This window comes from Ursus arctos, unplaced genomic scaffold, assembly GCF_023065955.2.
Source record: "Ursus arctos isolate Adak ecotype North America unplaced genomic scaffold, UrsArc2.0 scaffold_22, whole genome shotgun sequence".
NCBI classification, from domain to species: Eukaryota; Metazoa; Chordata; class Mammalia; order Carnivora; family Ursidae; genus Ursus; species Ursus arctos.
This window is the reverse complement of record NW_026622897.1, coordinates 33,249,790-33,272,897: the sequence shown is the minus strand read 5'-3', so window position 1 is coordinate 33,272,897 and position 23,108 is coordinate 33,249,790. Positions and strand designations below refer to the sequence as shown.

At 44.3% G+C, this 23,108-nt stretch overlaps 1 protein-coding gene across 1 annotated transcript in view; it reads right to left on the bottom strand.

The window, feature by feature from the left end:
- The window catches only part of PIWIL4 (piwi like RNA-mediated gene silencing 4), a 43,101-nt gene that overhangs the window by 14,971 nt on the left and 5,022 nt on the right, over window positions 1-23,108 (bottom strand). The window contains exons 4-11 of the mRNA XM_057316829.1: window positions 21,929-22,143; window positions 16,990-17,111; window positions 15,459-15,539; window positions 13,774-13,971; window positions 12,003-12,114; window positions 7,543-7,666; window positions 4,013-4,130; window positions 2,008-2,119 (exon numbers count right to left, since the gene is read on the bottom strand). Of these exons, the coding sequence (XP_057172812.1) occupies window positions 2,008-2,119; window positions 4,013-4,130; window positions 7,543-7,666; window positions 12,003-12,114; window positions 13,774-13,971; window positions 15,459-15,539; window positions 16,990-17,111; window positions 21,929-22,143 (1,082 nt within the window). The remainder of the gene's footprint in view (window positions 1-2,007; window positions 2,120-4,012; window positions 4,131-7,542; window positions 7,667-12,002; window positions 12,115-13,773; window positions 13,972-15,458; window positions 15,540-16,989; window positions 17,112-21,928; window positions 22,144-23,108) is intronic.

Here is a 23,108-nt window from a genome sequence, read left to right as displayed (position 1 = left end):
TGGGCTGTCTGACTCGGTCTCTGTAGGCATAAGCTATCGGAAAGAGAAAAGGCTGACTCCTGATACTCCAGGACATCCAACGACAACTCACACATGCTGCAGGGCAGTGAAGAGCATACATTATGCCAGGATTGCTCTGTGTGGGGGCAAAGATGAGGCCAGGGCACAAGCTTCTTTCTCCCTCTTGGACGGTCCTTCCCCCAAGTGACCAGGAAAACTAAGCTCCCTGCACTGAAGGGGGGAGACTTTAGATTGGTTACTTGCCTTCTGCTTATATCCACGGACCAGAATTGAATGGAAATGTCTTGGGAATAGTGAGCCGGGAAGAGCCACTGTTAGCATTGAAAATTCTAACTAATCCCCTGCTACTCAGCATGGCCTTCTACTGAGAGCTTGTTAGGAACGCAGAGCCCTGGGCCCCATCCCAGACCCACTGAATCGGAATCTACATGTTACCACGTTCCCAGTCACTGATCAGGACATGAATGTTTAAGAAGTATTATAATCCCCTTGTTTTACAGACTCCAAAGCTGAGGCTGAGAGACGTTATGGAATCAGTTGGTGCCAGGGACAGATTGAGATTGGTCTTCCTGTACTTTCCACCAAACTCTGAAATCCAACCACAGGCACCCTCATAATGCCCTGCCATTAGGTGGCCTGGCAGGGACTCGGCTCCAGGAGGCAACCTTAACGAAAGAAGGAAAAAGTTTAGCCCTCCATCAATGGAGTCACGGCTCATTCTTTCCATTACCACCAGAATGAGGAGAGCCAAGGCCCTCTCACCTACACTCCTACCTGTTATGGGCTGGCGGAAGACCCAGGACAACTGCCCAACACACTCTGAGGCCTGTGAACCGTTAGTCTACTCAGTTCCTAGAACCCAATTCAGAAAAGCAAGCATTGGTCCAGAAGCCCATGACACTGTCAACTCTCGGGGGCCATCACCACCTCTAGGGGGTAGGTTCTCCCATTTTAGTGCCCCTTCTCCTAAGGAAGCCTGTTTCCATGCTAAAGAAATGCCACAAAAAAGCTCTGAGAAATATGACTTTGCTTACAGAGATGATGAGACAGATCATATTAAGTACTTAAATCCTGCTTCATACGTGGAACCGAAACAGAGCTTCTCTTTCCTGACTCCTGACCAAAATCTTAATGGGGGCCTACTTTTTGGTACTTTACAAACTTTGGTTCTGTCTTGTTTTTAAAAGTCGTTTTTCCTCAGCTTCTCCAGTGAAGGTTTTGGTAACTTGCAGCGATTATAGAAAGGAAATGATGAAAAATTCCCATGCGACCAACACGAAACTTCTGTTTCTCAGTTACATTCGTTTAGACATCTCGGTTTATTTTAACAGAGAAAGATAAGAAGAGGGAGTTTAAAAATGAAGTATGTAATTGGCTTTAAAAATGGCATAAACAGACGGGAAAGCAGAAAGAAAATGCACCATTTTTGCATAAAATAGGTTAATTTCTTCAAGTGAAGCCTTAAAGAAAGGTGTCTCTTCAGGTTTCAGAATGCCTCTCCTCCTAACTGCTGGGGCTGGGCATGGGCTCTGGGCACTTTCCTTCATGTTCATGCCAACCGAGCATTTTACTTTGGGGGAAAAGAAAGAACCCCGGTATCAGGAAACGTAGTCTACTGGAATTAACTCTCACCAGTTAAAACACTTTCTCAAGTACTATGGATTTGGGCGGGGGGGAGGACACAGAGTACTACAACACCTAATAATAGGTGGGCATGTTTTAATTGTCATAGCTTGAAATACCATTTTTCTAATGTGTCTTTAAATGAGAAACCAAACCACACTGACCTGAATCATGTCCAGTGGGTACTGCCAATTTCTCACGAGTACGCTCAGATTGTAAAGGGAGACAGAGGGGACCTCAAGGTTTAGGACAAAGGGAGCACATGGACATGGAGAACCCAAATGACTATTACTAGCCCACGAGCCACTCTTGCAGATGATCAAACTTACACATATTCAAGCAAATACTTTTAAATGCACTTACTACATGGTCTTGCATTAATATTTTTTCTGAAGGCAAAACCCTCCCAGTCAGAGACATCTGGCATCCAAAATGCAGCCCCCAAGTCTCCAGCTCAAAACGAGCATCCTTGTTTCTGTTGATAGAGTTGAGTTTGAAATCATTAGTTATTTTCTAAAGACTTTTAATCATTAAAGAGAGAATTATAACTTACTGAATTATTCAGAGACTACTTTTTTTAGGATTCCTGACTTCTATTTCTACTCACCACTTTTCCCCCTGCTCGAACGAATGATGGGACAACTGAACTCTTTTGGGACATGCAGAGATGGAGAAGGTTTCCAGTGTGGCATCCTGGTCAGCAAAATGGGCCTGCGAGCCAGACAGACCAGGGTTTAACTCCTAGTGCTGACATTTCATAATATGGGACCTTGAGTAAGACTCAATCTTCTAAAGCTGCAGATTCCTTATTGGCAAAACGTAGGGATAATAAGCCTAGTGACTTCAGAGGGTTGATGTAAAGATTTAGCTGACATGGAAAGTGCTACCACAGAGCCTGGCATATGCTATGGGCTCAATAAATGTGAGACATTTTCCCTGATAATAAACGTGTTAATAGAGAGATATTATGGAGGCTCTACACGTGGAGATGTCTTCTGGGAGTATCTGAATTAGTTGGCTGAGGAGTGGATGAAAGATGACAAAGGAAGGGGACATACGGACGTGGGCTTCCGGAGGTTCACAGGCTAGACGGCAGGAGGAAGATCATGAGAAGAATGGTAGTATCAACAATAATCACTGTTTTATGTTTGTATGGTACTGTACGTTTATAACTTAGTAAACCTTAATCATAGTTGATGCGTAACCTCATTGGATTAGGATATATGGTCATCTCTAGTAAGCTCTAAGTCCCTTCAGGGGAGCAAGCATGTCAACTTTGCCTCCTGGCCTCCGTTACTGTAGCCGGCTCCCAGGGAGCCAGGCACTCACTAGAGAGACTGAGGAGACTCGTGCTTTACCTCGTAAAGCTTCCCTCTCTCATTAGGGGAACTCAAACCTCTTTACACAGACTCTTTGCAATAGCTCATTATTTCCATCTAGTGATGCTATGTCTGGTCTGGTCCCACGGAATACTTAGAATTAATTATTTTGCTTCAGATACTATCTGCTCAAGATGAGATGGGTGGAGTGATCAGCAGTCAGGAAACTGGGTTGAAGTTAATGGGATTCCTGAGAGGCAGCCAGGAGAGGTGTCAGGAAGAGTCATGCACAGCCCGGGATAAGGGGAGAGAAACGGAAATGTCTCAAGTAGGCGTAAGTCTGGGGGATGTCCAGGATAAATGGCATAAAACTGTAGCCATAAAATGGAAAACTATGAGACCACAAGCATAACAGAAACGCACATTTACCATATGGAAATGTTCTAGAAAAAGCAAGTTTCCAACCATGATGTATAGTACTATGCCATTTTCCTAGAAAGAACGTGATTATATGCATTTGAAAATATCTGAGACAATATACACCATTCAATTATGATTCATTCATGCATGAAACAAATATTTACTGAGTGTACATACACACACATTCCTTTTGTTTATGTACGTTTCCAAATGTGTCCTCCAAATTTATCTTTAAAGAAAAAAGACCATGCTACCATGTTGTCCAGCAGAAATATAAAGCAACTTACATATGTAATTTTTAAATTTTCTAACAGCTGCATTAAAAAATGCAGCTCTTCATTCAAATGTTTATCCAAAACCTCCGTGTATGAAACAGAGGAGAGGAGGGTCAGCTCGTTGAGGCATGATGGTACTTCGGCCAGCGTGGGCTCCAACCACCTCCCCACCATCCGTAGTCCCGAAGCATCGGGGATGAACCTCTGGCTCTGGACCACACAACCCAAAAGGACCTTGCTCTGAGTCAATCGTAAAGAGACATTCCAAGGAATGAAATGTTTTGTAGACCATTCAATTCCATAAGCCAGGCCTTAGGCAGGATACACTCTGGCCCCCGCAAAGCGGCCCAGTACCTCTGAATGTCGTCAGCAAGCCTGGCCAGGCACTGCTGCCTTCCCAAAGGGCTGAGACGCGTTTCCTCAGCCACCGCCTTCATCAGTTGGAAATCAGAGGTTGCCTGGCGGGTCAGTCCTATTCATGGAAATGAAAACAAAGGGAAAAATGAACAGTGTGCAATGTAACCCAGCCCAGCTCAGGCAGGTTTTAGGCTTTGCACCTAAATGGACTCGGATCTAGCATATGGATAGCATTGTCCCAGAAAAACGCAAGCCCCTGTGTCATTCTAAATTTTCTAGCAACCACATTTATAAAAGCCAAAAAGAGGGGCTCCTAGGCGTCTCAGTCAGCTGAGCATCCGACTCTTGATTTTGGCTCAGGTCATGATCTCAGGGTTGTGAGAGGGAGCCCAGCGTCCAGCTCTGTGTGGAGTCTGCTTGAGACCCTCTTCCTCTCCCTTTGACCCTCGCCCTGCTCTCTCTGTCTTTCTCTAAAATAAATAGATCGTTTTTAAAAAAGCCAAAAAGAGGGGCGCCTGGGTAGTGCAGTCGTTAAAGCGTCTGCCTTCGGCTCAGGGCGTGATCATGGCATTCCAGGATCGAGTCCCGCATCAGGCTCCTCTGCTGGGAGCCTGCTTCTTCCTCTCCCACTCCCCCTGCTGTGTTCCCTCTCTCACTGGCTGTCTCTCTGTCACATAAATAAATAAAATCTTTAAAAAAAATAAAAAAATAAAAAATAAAAAATAAAAAAGCCAAAAAGAAACATGAAGTTATTTAAATAGTATATATTACTTAATTCAATATATCCAAAATGTTATCATTTCAATACATAATCCATATTTAAAATGTTAATGAGCTACTATACTGAGTCTTAGGAGTCCAGTCTGCATTTTATACTCGCAGCCTGTCTCCAGCTGGCACCTCAGTTGGGCTAGTCACATTCCGAGGGCCCAATAAACACATATGGCCAGTGGCTTCCGTACGAGACCGTGCAGATCCAGAATCTCAGAATACCATTAAGAACGAACATCCCTCCCGTCAAGAATTATATCCTTATTGATTTTTCTAATTCCAAAATAAATATATACACATTGTAACTGGTAACAAAATGTAAAAGGTAGAAGTCCTCCTTGCTTAGTCCCACCCTGCTAATCAAATGAACATGATTAAAAGTGCTGGAGACAGTTACTCTGTTCAACTGTATAGTGAGAATTACCTTCTAGAATAATGCCAAAATAAAACAAGGATCATTGTGGCACCACACAAACAATGTACCTGAAGAAAATCAAAGTCCTGTTGTTTCCTACTCTAGTGAAGCTCAAAAACACTGGAGAGAAGCTTGGTTTAATATGATCCAGAAATTCCACTACTAGGTATCGACCCAGAGAAAATGAAAACACTAATCCAAAAAGATACATGCAGCCCTATGTTTATGGCAGCATTCCTTACAGTAGCCAAGATATGGAAGCAGCCCAAGTGCCCATCAGCAGATGAATAAAGAAGATGTGGTGTGTAGACACACACACACACACACACACACACACACACACACAATGGAATATTACTCAGCCATAAAAAAGAATGAACTATTGCTATCTGTAACAACATGGATGGATCCAGACAGTATAAAGCCAAGTGAATTAAGTTAGACTGAGAAGAACAAATACCATATGATTTCACTCATCTGTAGAATTTAAGAAACAAAACAAAACAAAAAAACAAAGAAAAAAGAGACAAACAAAAAGACAGACTCCTAAATATAAAGAACAAACTGGTGGTTCCCAGAGGGGAGGTGGGTGAGGGGGATGGGTGACACAGTGAAGGACAGTAAGAGCACACTCATGCTGAGCACGGAGTCATGGGCAGAATTGATGAATCACTCCATTGCACACCTGAAACCAATGTAACACTGAATGTTAATTATACTGGAATTAAAAAGATAAATACATAAATTTTAAAAAGGGAATATTCAGGCACAGGGAGCAGCTAATGCAAAGGCCCTGAGGTAACAGCACACATGGTGTTACCATCTGTAAACTATTCCTGGATTAGAAAAGTTTAACCTTGGGGCACCTGGGTGGCTCAGTCAGTTAAGCATCTGCCTTCAGCCCAGGTCATGATCTCAGGGTCCTGGGATCGAACCCCCACATCGGGCTCCCTGCTCAGTGGGGAGTCTGCTTCTCCCTCTTCCTCTGTGTTCCCTCTGTCTTTCTCTCAAATAAATAAATAAATAATCTTAAAAAAAAAAAAAGTGTAACCTTGAGAGCTCACCTCTTATTAAATTGTTAGCACCTCTAGAGTCTCTCCCAAATAAAGTAACTCAAAATGGTTCTTCGGGTGCTCCCTTTTAGCTCACTCTAATTAGATAACACCGTTGTAAAGTTTTCTTGTTCCAAGCTCAATTGATTCCCTAGAATCCCCTCGCTTATTCTGGGATGAGAAGTATCATGAGAAAGAAATTAAGATCTGAAGTTGGACAGGTAAAAGTTAAAATCCTAAATTCTGAGGTGCTGGACGGCTCAGTCAGTTACTGTCTGCCTTCACCTCAGGTCATGATCCCAGAGTCCCAGGATAAAGCCCTACATCGGGCTCCCTGCTCAGTGGGGAGTCTGCTTCTCCCTCTCCCTCTGCCCCCTCCCATTTATGTCTCTCTCTCTTGCTCACTCTCCCTCTCCCCCTGCCCCACCTCCTGCTCCGTCTCTCTCTCTCACATTCATTCTCTCTTCCAAATAAATAAAATCTTTCTTAAAAATCCTAAATTCTGCCTATTAAAAGGCATAGGACTAAGAGCAAGCTGCAAGCTTCGGCTCCCTCAACTATAAAATGGAGATAATAATAATTATACCTAAATCATAGGGATTTTCATAAAGATTACATAGAATAGTGTGTGTCAAAATAAGAATAAAAATTGGGGAAGTAAGAAACTTTGGGAGGTGAAGGATAGGTCTATGATCTTGATGGTGATGATGGTTTTCTAAGTGTACACTTACCTCGAACTCGTCCAGTTGTGTTCATTAAATATGTACAGCTTTTATGAGATTTTTTTTTTATTCAGTAGGCTTCACACCCAGTGTGGAGCCTAGCACGGAGCTCAAACTCAAACCCCTGAGAACATGAGTCAGATGCTTAACCCTGACTGAGCCACGCAGTCTCCCCTAAGTGTATGTACAGCTTTCAACTTGTCAATCATTAAACCACTCAATTAAGTGGTTTAAAATACATAAATAATAAAGTGAATAGTGCATATTAAAAAAAGAGAAGATTGGTTTTAGGAAAATCTCTGGGGTCCTATTTTATGTCGAAGTAACAAATGGAATACATGAGATAAAGAAAACATGTAGCTCTTCCTGTGCCAAGCAATTCCCTAAGCTCACTCTATCCTCCCACTTTCTCTGTCAGACATATCACTTAACGCCCCACCGTCCATGGGTTAAATGAGTGCTCTGGCACCCCGTGAGCTCGGGGAGGTTCTGCCCGTGGCCAAGTGCCCAACGTCGGGGGCCTGGGATCAAGAGCCTGACTGATGGCATGTAAAGCATCAACATTACCTGTTAGAAAGCAGAGCTCAGGGATCAGGTGGGCCACCCGAGCCTCCGTGTTGTCATTTCTCTTGCTTTTCAGCAGACTCACGAGCACTGGCTGGTTCAAGTCAGATAAAGTAATATCATATTGCTACAGAACGCAAGATTAATGAGCGAGAAATTAATATGGAAACACTGTAAAATGAGCATCCTTGCTTATAAGCAAAAAACCAATTCCAAAATGAATAGATGAGCAAATCTTTTCAATAAAAAAAAAAAAATCCCTACCAATCCCTATGGCTACCCACTCATTTCTGCTCCCTTCCCAGGATTCATCTTTCATTTCTCAGGATCAGTTTTATGATTTTCATGATTAGCCTTTATAATGCCACACTTTCTAAAAAGGAAAAAAAACAGTGATTTCCTTGCTTCATCCAGAGTCCGAATCGTTACCAGCCGGCTCTGTACGTAGGTGGCCCCCCTGGAGCTGAGTCAGTGCCAGCATTTCCATTACTGAGGACCGAGGCCCCTGCTCCACGCATGACCGACCTGCTCTGCGCATCAGTCTTCATCCTGAAAATACCTATACACAAATTGGAGGCAAGAGTTATACTCAACTCCAGATTTCCCAAAAGAGCATGACTGCCCAAATTTCCAGGATTGCATGCTGTTATTAGGGAAGCAGCTCTGAAGTCTGATGGATGTAAATCTGATCCTTGGCTTTTCTGTGTCATTGGGCTGTGACCCTGGGGAAGTTACTTACGTTTCCTCAGGTATGAAGTGAGGTGAACAATAGCTCAGAGGCCTCTGACATAAACCGTCAGCACCGTGTCTGGTTTATAATGAATCCTCCACAACTGTTCATCCCTGTCCCACCCCCTTTCCCTTCCTAAGCTTGAATTTCAACATTCTCACCTTACCAAAAGTTCATTTACTTTCCAACAGCAAAGTTCCTAACAAACTAACACTCATTTCCAGCATAATTGACTCAACACTAATGACAGAACAACTGGAATTATAATTTACAAAATGTCTGGGCACTATGTGATGCTGACATGAATAATTATAATTAAGGAAGTGAGAAGAGAGAGATTCCTCTATTCAATGAGGGCTTCTAGTCATTAAAACAAAAAGCAATTCAGGAAATTGCAATTTGAAGGGCTGATTGCCACTTATGCTCCAGCTAAAAAGCTTGGGGAAGTCTTCGTAGAAGAAGAGTTTTTACACATGACTTCATTAATTCAGTACACATCTCGTGCTTGCTGTGTTCCAGGAACTGCCGTGGACACAAGGATGAGAGGCACAGCCCCTACCTTACACGTAACTACACTATCTACGAAGCAAGGTAGACGAGAAGCACCAATAATGATAGGCTAAGCACTTGTGTTTTTCCTCATTTAAGCTTAACACCACACCTATGAGTCAGGTGCTACCATCATCCCCTCCACAGACGAGGAAACCCACGAGAAATTAAACAACTTTCCCAAGGTCCCATAACTAGAAATTAGCACGGCCAGGACTCATCCCATAAGACTTGGGAACCTCTGCTTGTTACACCATTCAGTACTGGGTGCCTGGGGAGGAAGGCTGGGGGTGGCTATGGTGGTGGCAGTGAAACAATTTATGGTTGGTAAATCAGGGAAGGCTTCATGAAGGAGGCAAAGTCCAAAAGAGCACCTTGAAGAAAATATGGGAGTATGAAGATTGCCAGGTAGCAAAGCTGGGTCATGTTCCAGGAAGAGGGTATTGTATTTGCATGGGACATAGCCAAGAATTCTGCTCCCCAAGCTGTGTTATAAAGTAAACTTTACTCTCTCCCTTGCCCTAATTTTCTTAGCATTTGAAAATGTTGTTCACAAGATAAAATAGGGAAATATAAAGGCTAATGTCAAGTCGTCCACTGTGAGAGTTGACTACACAGCAATTTAGTGTTCCTTCCCTGAGACAGAGAGGAAGACATTCTAGAATTGGCACAATTTCTTTCTTTTTCTCCCTAATTACAATAAATATGCAGTGAACTGCAACTCATTACAAAGAAAGTGAGTGGGATTTTACCATGATTCCCATTTCAGAATGTCACAGGACCTAAAAATACCCCTGTTCAGAGAACACATTTACTCAGGCAAGAAAGAAACCCAAATGTTCAACAAACTCGGTGTTCAATAAACAAACACTTATGGAGCACATTATGCATGGGATGCTTTGGTAGGCACTGTTCATCATGGCTTGGCCCAATGCCATCCCTGTTCTACAAGGAAGACATTCTAGAAGCAACGGGGGATGCGTGGACCAAGTGCTCAGAGAAGAGAATGGCTAGCTCTTCTGTGAACGTGACAGGAAGCACAGTCAGAGAGGACTTCACCTACGAGGTGACATTTGACTTCGAAGCCAGGGTTTTAGCTGGTGCTGAAGGGGAAAGGTGCAGGGTGGATTTGTGCAGATGTCTAGCGAACATGAGCAAAGGCTGAGAAATGCTTGGCGACAGCGAGTGGATGGAGGGACAGCGGCATGGGGTCCCTGGTGGCAAGGCGGTGAGAGATGAGGCTAAAAGATGAGATAGGATCAAAGGGTGTGATGTTAGAGATGAAGAAGGGGAGGCTGGGAAAAGAGGAGCAGGGTCTCCTCCATGTACCTCACTCAATGCTTTGTGCAGCCCCGCGAAGGCAGATCAATGACTCCCCTTTACATAGGACACCCCATATTTAGTGCTTAGCTCAAGGTCACATGGCCAGTGTCAGGACTACCTTATTCCATAGCTAATGCTCTTAACCACCTTTCTGGGTGACATTTCAGAAGGATCTCTCTGGTGGCAGTGAGGATGACGGGTCATCTCTGTCTGTGAAGACAGAGCTGGGGCGAGGACACCATAAAGGGGTGACCAAAATCCCCCAGACGGGAATCCATGAGGTGTCCTACATTCATGCGGCGGTAAGAGGGCGAGGAAGGGCGATGGGTTCCAGGGAGAACTCAAGCGCAAAGGAGGCAGGATTCATGTTGGTGACACGTGATGAGTGGGTGAAGATAAAAAAGAGGAAGGAAGCAAGAGGCTGAATTCCCAAGGAGAAGCGGGAGTGGGAAAGACAATGAGTTCAGTACGAACAATGTTCATCTGAGATGCCTGCAGATCATTCATGCAAACGTGGTCTGAAAATGGAGGTGAGTATGTAATTTAGGAACGAGGGCAAGGCAAAAATATTCCATGTGGGAGGTCTCAAGATAAGAAGATCGGATCCTATGTGAGGGAGCCATGGTGAATAACAGCATTTAACATGTGGGGAAAGGAAGGGGAAACCAGCTAAGGAGGCTGACTGGAACAACAGAATCTGTCAGAGAGCCACCAGGGGTGAGCCCCCAAGTCAAGGGAGAGAGCCATTCCAGCCAGGTGGGTGGGGTCACTGGGGTCAAGTGCCACCAAAAGCCCCTTAGAATAAGAACAGTAGCTGAGTTTGACCTTCAGAGAGCTATTTCCATAGCAGCAGACCAGATGCCACACTACCGAGGTTTCAGGGAGGAAAAACAGAAGAGGTGATGACCTAGTGATGACCTTCCAAAGAAATCATCTAAGAAGAAAAAAAAAAAAAAAAGCTTTTCTGGAGGGTGTAGAAACGAAGAGTTCTTGCTACGTGTTTGTTTTTGTTTTTGAAAAGATCTGTGAGATTTTGGAGACTGAAATATGATTGTACATTCAAGAGAAGGAGCCTCTGGAAGGAGCTGCAGATGGAAGGTGGGGGCAGAGGTCATGGTGACAGTCATGAATCCAGCTCCTGGAGGCAGTAGGAGATCCCATCAGCAAATGTTTGAGTACCTGCTACGTGCAAGGCACTGTGCTAGCCCTGGGTATCCGGAAGTAAAGGTTCCAAGTTCAGGAGGGAAATGAGACCATTCACATCCTGCCCGTGATGATGTGATGCCGCCAGATGCAGGAAGGGGCCCCTGGGGAGAGCGCCGTGGGGCTCCCCTAAGAGTTGACAGCTGAGGCAAGGATGTAAGGTGGTCAGTGATTGGCTGGCTGTGAAGGGGTGCCCAGGAAGAGGAAGTAGCATGAACGAGAATGCACAGGGGAGTAACTGACCAAAGGAACCACAAACTGTAGGCACAGCAGAGCATGCACAGGAAACCAAAGTGGTAAGAGAGGAGGCTCTGGAGGCAGGGACTGGCCAGATCATAGCGGGGCTCTGCCCGGGAGCTCAGATCCAGCTTCTAAAGCGCTAGACAGCTGTAGAAATATTTTAAGCAGGGAAGTGACATTATCAGATATGCTTTGAAGGGAAATTCCTCAGACTACAGAAAGAAGGACAACGGGAGACCGGATGAGGGTCTGAGCCAAGCCAGGGAAGGTGGGGGCGGAGGGGAAGGGACAGCCGAAGAATGGTGTCAGAAACAGACTCAGCCTGACAGTTTGGGGGACTTGTCCAATTTGGAAAGGAGCAGGGAGACTTCTCTAAGCTAAGAGGAAGGGAGATGAGAGTAAAGTAAAAAAGTCCAACCTGTTTATAGTAATCCACGTAGGTGATCTCAGTGCCGTCCCGCTTCTGAAACGTATGCGTGGGCTTCACCGACCAGTCAATGTCATCAATGCGATAGGTTTTGTTATTGTATCTGGGAAGTGGAAGGAATCTTTAAACATTTTTCCCACATCATACAAAACAAAGTGGCTATTTCACTACAGTTATAATTCAAAGTACTAGACTCCAGAATTTTAGAAATTACAATAGTAATACAAGAATAGTCATTTTTTTTAATGATCAGCTTTTACCTGAGAAGAGCACTGATTAACTCTTAAGTATATAGGAAAACCTCCACAATCCAACAAAACTGGTGAGAAAGTCATTAGACTACAATATTTCTCTCTGTGAGACTCTCTAACTTCACATAAATTATTCTTATATGTTCAAAGGCTGAAGCACTGCTCAAAACTTTCCCATCAGCTTGTGGTGTCATTCAGAGTTTTTCGGCTCTCAGATAGCTTTTCTGATAAAAAGCACCCAAACAAGGGGCGCCTGGGTGGTGCAGTCGGTTAGGTGTCCACCTCTTGATTTCAGCTCAGGTCATGATCTCAGGGTCCTGGGATCAAGCCCCACATCAGGCTCTGTGCTCAGTGGAGAGTCAGCTTGGGGATTCTCTCTCTCCATTTCCCTCTGCCCGCCCCCACTCCCCTGGCTCTTTCTCTCTCAAATGAATAAATAAATCTTAAAAAAAAATGAATGAATGAATGAAAAGCACCCAAAGAAGGCTGACCAATCATGCAATCTGAGTATCCCATTTAATCTCCCATCTAGGGCTGGTCCTTCGTGAAACTGCAAAGTCAGCTGGATAAAATCGTTCGAAGCCCCATCTTCCCTGCAGCACTGTGTGGCCTGCAGTACCCTCACATGCAGCCCCAGCCTTGGGATGGAAACCTTCTCAGGTTTCTCCTGGGCTCTGGGTACTTTGCAAGGTTACTTTGGAACAGTGTGATATGCTAATTCATGATGACCAGGACAGGAGGATAAGAGGGTGGCCTTCTCATCCAGGGTAGGACGGAATTCAACCAGTCCCACCTCCCTGCTGTATAACCCAGAAACACAACTTTAAGTGGAAATTCCAAAGCAGATTAGGAGAAGGCTAGCAACAATCTGTGGACGAACAGCAGTACGCCGTGAGCTTTCTGGTCACTCAGGAAGTAACCCAATTTGTGTTGAATTCAGTTCAATGTGCACTGCAGGCAAATTATATATAAGGACTGGAAACGTCTCAGTCTTAAAGTTCTCACACTCTCACAGATGAGAGGAGCCTTGGACCTAATGTGCTCTCCTGTGATGTAATAAAACAGAAGAAAATGGCTATAGAGAGGTGGCTGTGAGCAATGCTGCTACCAGAACAGCACAGAGGAAGGAACTGAGTAATTCCAACTGAGTGGACAGGAGAAGGCTTCAGGAAACCCCTAAGGTTTGAACTGGATTTTGCCAAGTAGAAATTTAAAAGTCAAAATTCGGGGTGGAAAATCCAGGCAGAGGCACCAAAGCAGCAAAGTGCAAACTACTGGGGGTGGGGGAGGGGTGCAGCAAGAGATAATGCAGGACCGTGTCAGATGGTGGAGCGTCCCCAAAGGCCACTCCAGGAAGTCTGAACTGCAGTCAGCAGAGAATGGCTAAGTCTAAGGAGGTGAGCAAACTGATCAGATCTGAGCTCAGGACCACACCCTGATGCTCTTCCTGTTCCCAAAGAGCATAAAGAATTCATTCCCTAGGGAAAAGTTTTTTAAATGCAGGCTTTTACCTTGTTAGGACAATGAGCCCAAGCAGCTGTTTTTCACACGTCTGGGTAAAGCAGGATATATCAGTCTCTTGGTGGATACTAGTCATGAATTCTAGAACAGTCTCATTCCGGAGTATTTTATAACTCACATCAGCAGTAAATAGGAGACTGCTTTCAAACTGTGACACAGAAATAGCAAACCCAGGCCAAAGGGACAACCTTCAAGTCAATAAATATTTAAAAATAAATATTATAAATGTCATATCATAAAACAATCATCATTTTTAAGTGCTGATTTTACATTTCAGTTTTTTAGATTTTATGAAACAACTTTTCTTTAGTCTGATTTCTTCCAGTTGCTGATTAAAACTTTAGTTATTTCTAGCTGGAGTGTCTTTAAACATATATTTATGATAAACACATTCCCACAGAGCAGCATGTCTCCGCCTTGGCACTAAGGACATTTTGGACCAGATTGTTCTGTTAGGAGCTATCCTGTGCCTTGTACGATGTCCGGCAGCACCCCTGGCCTCTACCTCCTAGACGCCAGTAGCAGCCTCCGAGCTGTGACAAACAAAAATACTCACAGACATTGCCAAACGTGCCCTGGGGGGCAAAACTGCCCTTGGTGGAGAATCACAGTGGTAGGATTGATACGTTTATACAGTGAGCTGTCCCAGCATGAAAACCTCTACGTTCGGAAAAGCACGCACACTCAACGGTATAGACAGTGTAGAGACTTCATGAGAGCGAGAAATCATCTAAGTGATCTGTACAAACAGGGAAACTGTCGCAGAGGCTACAGCTCCTCTCCACGTTTAGGGCTGTCACGGACTGGAGTCCTGATTAAGGAAAACTTACGGAAATGACACGAAAGAAAGGGCAAATATTTTTTTTTAAATTGTTTCTGTTTATTTTGTGGACTTCATTCACAGTGATACTGAGCCAGCCTTTAGGACAAGCCTATTTGCTGGCACCAACTCCAGCTCACAAGAATTTCTCATCCACGCTGGGGGATGAGGGACGAGGATGGACAGGATGCTTCAACAGCCCACTGCGACACACTGACTTACCATATGCAAACCCCACCATTTTCCCCCTACCTGGCAGAAGGCTACACAGCCCGCCCCCTCATTTTCTATCTTTTATGCGCTCCTTCTTTTGTTTACATATCTGTCTTTGGGTTACCAGTTGCCTCTCTGTCTTTAGCTTGACCACATATTTTGGGGAGCTAACAACCTGTTCTAGACACAGCTGATGACTTTCCCTGAAGCATCTACTTCCCAGTCAAAGTGGAAATTGCAGTTCAGTTTAGCTGACTTGTTTGTCTGGCCTCTGCTTACCTAACATCACCCATCCTGGCTGTGCTAACTTCCTGTCAGCAAGAAAACAGAGTTTCAACTATGTGGGTATGACATTATCCCACTTACTCTGCTTTCATTATTACTTGTCACACACAGAAAAGGCAGTTTCTGAATTCCTTCTAGGATGTATGGTAATGAACTAGCACACTAATAGAAGAAAACAGGCTGCTAGCTTCACACTGACGTTCTCCATTCAATAAAAAACTTGAAAATTAAAAAAATCCATTACTTTTCATAACACAGAGTCTCTCGTAGGAGGCATAGTGCTATAATGTTGCATCGTAAATTATGTTCCTCACATTATAACAATTTCAGAGTAACAGAAAATACAAATAAACCTACTTGTGCCGGGGAATTTCCACTGGCTCAGAAGGCTTATAGAAGTTCCGTCCGATTTGGTACATGGCCAACTTTTTTAAGATCCTGCAAATATACATTTTTTTTTAAATCTTTGGTCAACATCAGTTAATAACAGTATAATTCTAAGTTTGTCCCCATGCTAACATATGATAAAAATATGTCAAAACTGTAGAACTCTCATTCTTCTGGCACTGGAGGGTTTAGATGCTAAATATACAGATGAGTGTATATATAAGAACTATAACTTCTTCCTATTTGAGAACGATACAACTGAAATTATTTTTGTCTGTTTGCAATCAGCTGCGATGATACATAAAGGTAACAATAGGACTGTGGCTGTGACATTCTGGTTAGCATGGATGGGGTGAGGCAAGCCAAGTGTGAAGGTTCTTCTGGCCTCTTCCCTGTTCTGAGATGGGGACGCTGTTTCTAATGAGACTACTCAAGCTCCCCACATAGCACAGCCGCCTCTTCAGCAGCTAATCCTGGCCCTGTGTAGCTGGACGCACCACCGACCTGAGGCTGCCCGCTGCGTGGGGGAAGTGCGAGCGTTTCAAGTCAGGAAACATACGTGGCCACCGCAGGAGCCACTAAGCCTCAGCCTCCACGTCTGATCATATTGACTACGATCTACAGCTGCTCAGCAAGACGTCTGACTAGAATTAAGAAATAACATATCTGGGGGTAGGGGTGGATACCTTTTATGTGTCCTACCCAGCAAGACCCACACTCCTCTGTCCTCCTCCTGACCAGAGGCTGTTATTAAGCAAAGGGCTGGCACCGAAGGTTTTTGAACGTTTCTTCTTGCTGGTCCACACCGGTACTGTGGAAAATACTGGTTTACAAGCCTCTGTGTTCCCACGTGTCATCTGGCAAGTGTGCTAAAAATGCAGATTTCAGGCCCCACTCTTGAACTTCTCTTTACTAGGTCCGGTGAGGGGCGAGTAAATCTGCATTTTGTGGAGTTCCACCCAACAGCCCCCGAGATGACACTGAGGCAAGGGATCCTCCCATCAGTTTGAAGGACACAGGGCAATGTAGTCCCAACCTTCCTTCTGCCCCAGGGGTCCACGTGGCAGGGGGCTGGGGTGGGGGCAGGAGGAGAGAGCAGCTGGTGATGCTAGGAGAATAACAAATCTTTCAGCTGACTGACCCGGACATACCTGATTTTTCAGTCGGGGTCGGAGGGTGGGAGAGGGTGCAGAAAAAGAAGAGAAAGAAAGGCAGCTCCGCCCCCCCCACTCTACCCCACCCCAACCCACCCCAGCACCACTGAGACACCACAACCCTTGAGTTCTTCGTCCCAACTCAGAGAGCACTGGATGATGAGGTGGGAGCCAGTGAGAGGCTATGACGGACTGCGGGGCCCATCATTGCACAACTCTGTGAAAGCATGGGGAAATGGCACTGCTGCTGGCACATGGCCCCCAAGATGGCCTCAACTCGTCACACCCAGGCCCTGTACTGAACGGCATCGCTAGCCTCCACTAAAGAGCCATGGGAGGCACCTCACTTTCTGAAGATGATATTGAAGACCTGGGTGCACACGGGGGAACTGGCCGGCAGCTCCCTTGTCAGAGTGACAGTGATCTTGACAGTCTCGCCTCTTGGAGTTTCACCTGACAGTTCCGTGACCTGGGAAAAGATGTACTTAATATGCACTCGAGATTATCCTCGAGTGTGAAGAATTAGAGATGATACAGCCATCACAATTTACTATGCATTAACAGAACAGAACTGCAAGTGTTAGTATGCGATGATCTAATCACATTACACTTAGGGGGTTTTCCTATCTTGCTAATCCTAGAAAAGCAACACATCTCTCTCCTAACTTCTTTCTTCTTTTAAAATTTGAGAGATACAGAGAGTGAGCAAGAGAGAGAGCGCGCGCGCGCACAAGCCTGGGGGAGAGACAGAGGCAGAGGGAGAAGCAGGCTCCCTGCTGACCCAGGGCTCTATCCCACCACTCCAGGATCAGGACCTCAGCCCAAGGCAGATGCTCAACCGACTGAGCCACCCAGGCACCCCTCTCCAGTCCAACTTCTTAATGAAGAATCAAAATCAGACTAGGGTACAGAGACTTGATCCAAAGACAAAGTGTTTCTTGACCTAATTTAGCTGAAGAGGGGGTGCAGGTCACAAATTACTTTGAGAGTCTGATGAAAGTTATGGGCACTGTCCCAAGAAAACTTCACATACGTATATACCACAATGATGTGCCCATTTTCAGGGGGTTCATGGACACCCAGAAGCCTGTTAGTAGACTGTCCAGCCCCTCCTGGGGTCCTGGATTCCAGAGGACAGCCTCTCAAACGTTTATTCATAAACAGAAAAGCAGAGTGGTGCCCAGGTGGCTCAGTTGGTTAAGCATCTGACTCTTGATTTTGACTCAAGTCATGATCTCAGGGTCTTGGGATGGAGTCCCGAGTAGGACTCCACGCTCAGTGGGGAGTCTGTCTGAGGAGTCTCTCTCCCTCTCCCTCTGCCCCTCCCCTCACTTGCACACAGGGGCACAATCTCTCCTTCTGTCAAATAAACAAATAAATCTTTTTTAAAAAACAGAAAAGCAGAGGAGAGAGGAAGAAGGTAAAGAGAAGGGATTTGCAAGAGGGCAAGTAAACATGAGGAAAGTGGGGAGAAATCATCAGACATTAAAACAGGGAATCTGTTTTATGAATTTTTGAAAGGTCTAGAGAAATACGTATGTTTCTTATAATCTGGAACAACGTTCTAACAATAGAATGAATGTTTGAATAGGTTTCTATACCAGCTGCCCAACAAAATTTGAAGCTTGTTAGACCAGACAGGACTTGGTACAGGCTTTTGGAATAAAAGAGTGATCAAACCAGAAATAAAAATCAATGACCAAGGATTTTTCAGAAGGGCAAGGAATCAGAAGAGGCCAGTTCATTAACAAGTATTTACGTATTTTATCCCTACTTTCTGTAGTTAAAGTAAAATTTTAATCACTTTCAGGCTGAAACAAAAATGTAGGGCAGGAATGGCGCATTGCATGGAAATAGAAATAGGCCCTTCCACAGGGGATGAAATATTTCACGAAGGTGATTTCTTATTCAAATTGTGAGAAATCAGAGATGGATAACTGTAGGAAGAGCTCATCAACATCTGGGAGAAGTCTAGCAGGCGAAAGAGGGGAGATGCTTTCACACTGCTGTAGGGATTCCAGAACGAAAGCTTTAGACAACAAAGGACATCTGGCTGAGGGCTTGGCGTGCAGGTGGCAGCTGCCATCCAGGAATTGCGTTCCTCACAGCCACCTAAGCAAACTCTTCAGTGCTCCCCGCACCACCCCTACCAGCCACCAGCTCCTCTTGGGTTCCTGTGTCTGTTCCTGCCCCCCCCCCCACGCCTCCAGTCCCAGGCTGCTAGTGTCAGTGTGCTTTCACTTCTCCACCCACCAGCTACCTCACTGTCCTTTGGTTGGCAAGTCTTAGCACTTCTACACCATCCATATCTTTCATCTACTTCCACTGTTCCAGTTGTTTACCACAGGGCTTAAGAGGACATGACTGGGGATTGGACAAACCCTGGTCCTCTGTCTCTGGCAGCCTGTGTGATACAGAGCAAGCCACTTCAATTCCATCAGACCATTCCCCATCTCTACAACGGGATGAAGCCTCCCGTAAGTCGCAGCAGCGTTGTGAAGATGAAATGGGATCATTCCTTGATCTCATCCTTATCCACAGCACACGCCCCCAGGAAGGTTAGATAAACTGCGCGCTTTGTCCCGCGGTTCAAGCCCTTCTGACAGCCTGCCCAGATGATAACAGTGACGCTTTATTAATCCTTCCATTTTCTCCTGTCAACCATTCAGTAGGGTGTGATCAGAGCAACTGCAATCTAACACAGCTCTCCGGGAAGCACTCTCTCAGAGGCTTCGGTGCTCCTTGGAGGATGGTCCCTATTCCCCAGCAGGACACTTAAGAGTCTCCCTACCTTTGGAGCCACAACTTCATTTCTACTGGCTAAACCTGAACAATCAGAAGTTTCTAAAACATGCCCCTCGCCTTCTATCAGTGTCCCTTTGCTCCTTCCCGTCCTCTGGTCTAGGAATCCCTCCTACCCCCATCATCGCCTTCATTGACCCAATCCTACCCAAGGAGCCAGTACTGGCTCCCACTGAAGTATCCTGCTGGGCAGGATCTTTCCTTTCCTCAAGCTCTGCATGAAGACGTTGGGCAAGATACTTCACCTCTAAGGCTCCAGGGGGGATGAGAAGATTAAGTGAGATCACGCATATAAAGAGCGGGTCAGAGTAGGTACTGGAGAAATGTCATCTTGTACTGTATTCATTTGTAAATAACCCTGCACCGTATTTAGTCGTAAATAACTTTAATAGTGAGTTGAAATGTTTTGCCAAGAGCCTTGTTTTATTTGTCCTTGTCCCCTCTATGATGGCAGCACCCTGGCGGTCACACAGCAGGCCCTGTGTGAGGGCAGAATGAATGCGTGGGCGTGGCAACTAGATGTAATCCACGAGAGCAGCCCAGGTCATGGCCACAGATACGCAGACGGGGTCTGCCAGACAGTGGAAGGCTGGGAAGCCACAGACTAGGACTTCTAGAACTGTACTTCGGGGGGCTGTGATGAATGCTTTAGTGGAGGGGCGTTCTCAACAAAAATAAGGGTCCTACAAAGCGTGCAGTGTGGATGGGAGTGCCGGATTCAGCCTGAGTCAGTATTAAGCCCAGAATAAAAAGGTGAGCGTAATAACATGTTTGTTGGGACACTATTTCTTTTCACTATTTCTATCTCACTGTCACTCGGTAGCAGACCATATGTCAATAAGGTATAAGACGACACTCTTTTGTCCAAACCTAGTTATCACCTGGATCTGGGAAATAAAGTCAACAGGCCTGATTTGTCTCACTAGTTTTTTGGTTGGTTTTTTTTTTTATGATTTATTTATTTATTTATTTGAGAGAGAAAGAGAGAACATGCAGAGAAGCAGGCTCTCTGCTGAGCAGGGAGCCCGATGCAGGGCTCAATCCTGGCACTCCGGGATTATGACCTGAGCCAAAGGCAGAGCTTAACCGACTGAGCCACCCAGGCGTCCCCATCATGCAACTGGGTTTTTACAATCTCTTTACTCTTGACTCACCTGCCTCTTCGTTAGATTCCATCCCTGAGGTGCATACTACATGCTTATTTTGAATGACAAACCAATAATATGCTTATTCTGAGCATCTGTAAAGTTTCTCCATTTTGATTAGGCACAAAGGAAGTAAGCTAGACCACTCAAGGGGGTGTATAATACTACATATTTAATTTACTGTTACTAAAGATGTATCTACAAGAACAAGAGGGTCTTTAATGATCATAGTACACCTGCAATAGAGCATTTAAGTGGGAGGGGCACCATCTCAGCACACTATCGATGTCTGGTCACAGGACCAAATAGTGAAGGATCAATAAGGACTTGTGATGAGTTAAAATGTTTCTAAATCTATAGATCCACATTTTCCAAGACCCTAAATTTAAGCGTATGGTATAATTTTTAAATTCCATATCCAGAGAAAATAATCACTCACGCAGCTCCTATAAACCTCAGGCTCTCATAAAAAGATAAAGGCCCCAAGAGCGCTCAGAAATGCATTTCTTGAGGAAATTCACAGAGATTTATGTGGAGTCCAGAAATGTAAATTTATGCCTTGGTACCATCCTGTCCAAAATGTTGAACTAAAGGATTAAGCTTTCTCAGGGATAGAAACATAAAGTTTTAATTCAACACTCTATTTTAATTTTTTATAAAGAAACTGGTTCTTTTTTCCTTGTAGTAATTTAATACTGCCTTAGAACAAAGCATATGCTAAAAGCATCAATAACAGTATCTTTATTTTAGGACCGAAAATGTTGAAGGTATAAAAACATGGATAAAAGAATATGAATCATGTAACTGCCATATTCAGTGATCACACCATTAAATAATATCCTTAGGACGGATATCAATAACTCATATTTCATATGAGGAAACAATGGCAGGTTCTGAATCAGAGATTGGTATAAAGTTAGTTAGGCACACAGGTACAACTGCACAGGAACAAAAAAGGAGCAAATTTCAGGCTCTGAAGCCATAGGCTAAATGGTGTTTCTTAAAGTCTTGCCTATTTTGGGAAAAAGTTTAAAAAGGATGCCTATTTCAAGGACACTTTGCCTAAAAAACAAGACTTAGTAGTTGAAAAAGCAATGTTTGTATTATAGCTCTTATTTTTAAAATGCCGCATCATCAGCTTCTTAATTAAGAAATCAATTACTGATCAGGTCTCAAGTAGGAAGTTTTTTTGCTCTCAGGCATGGGAACAGGAAGGAGTGAAGAAGTGAGTGAGACGTTCATTCCAACTCTTATGACAATCAGCTAACCTCTTAAATACACACGGAGGAGTGTAAGCATATGCATGTGTGTGCAGACATAAAAATTAACCATACTGTACCTTTCGTTCCAGTTTTTGTGAGAGAAAAAGGATGACGCCATCAAATGCTTTTGCTTTGTTGGAAAGTTCCCTGTGACTATAGAGCAAAGCAATTCTCAGCCTTCTAGACTCTAAATCTGGGACGTATGCCACATGATATTGGTATAGCTGCCAGTCCTGGGGCAAGTCTAACCTAAAGAGATTTGTGACCAGTTTCACTGGTACTCCACTGGAGCCTGAGAAGACAAATAAGAAACATTTTTTTTACCAAAATAAAATCACACCTGGTTAATACTAATCACATCATTTAAAACTTTTATTTGCCTACGCGTAGCTGTTGCTGTAAAGCAAGCATTCTTGTTCACTGACACAAGACAAGCTCTAATAACCAATAGCCTGATGACCTTATGGAATCCTACAAACACACATGCAGGAATTAAAAAGGGATCATGTGATCCTGTGTAAAGCAGACCTCATGAGAACATAAGAGAAGACACTGACATTCTTTTCCTTGGGAGAAGAGAAGCATCAGAATTCAACTACCATAGGACTCCTTCTAAAGCCTGCCTTCCAGTTCTGAGTTTGTACAACTCAAAATGGCTGAAGTAATATTTTCAAATGCACCTCTGAAATTATGCTGCTCTTAGATTATAAAGACACTGTCCAGTTCTTCTCATGAGCACAACCCCCAACCCCCTGGAAATCCAGACAATCAAAAGTTAACCATACTTCTGAAAATTCTGAAATAGTTCAATCAGAGAAAATGGAAGGCTCTCAGAGATTGAGGGGAGAACATGGAGAAAGAAAGAAATTACACATCTTTCATCTGTGAAAACAGACAAGGCCTCTGAGCTTGTTTTCTGCAGACACGGGGAGGCCATGTCCGGCCCCAAAATTCCATCCCCTACAGAATTTTTTATTCACCTCTTCAAAGTCTACCAGACAAATTCAGAGATGGCCTCGATATGGCTGTTCAGTGCTCGAGATGGTGTAAGCTCCCTCTAGGCTAGAATCTAGGAGGGCACAAAGGAGGTACTTCTGACTTCTCCTTGTAGGGAATCAGCCAGGGTTTGTCTTACAGAAAAGAATTCTAATAAATGGACACTATTTTCCTTCCTTTCATGAAGGAAGTGGAAACATGAGCCCCCAAGGTGGTAAGAAAGAAAAAGAGCATCACGTGTGCATTAGTATTTCCTCAGTT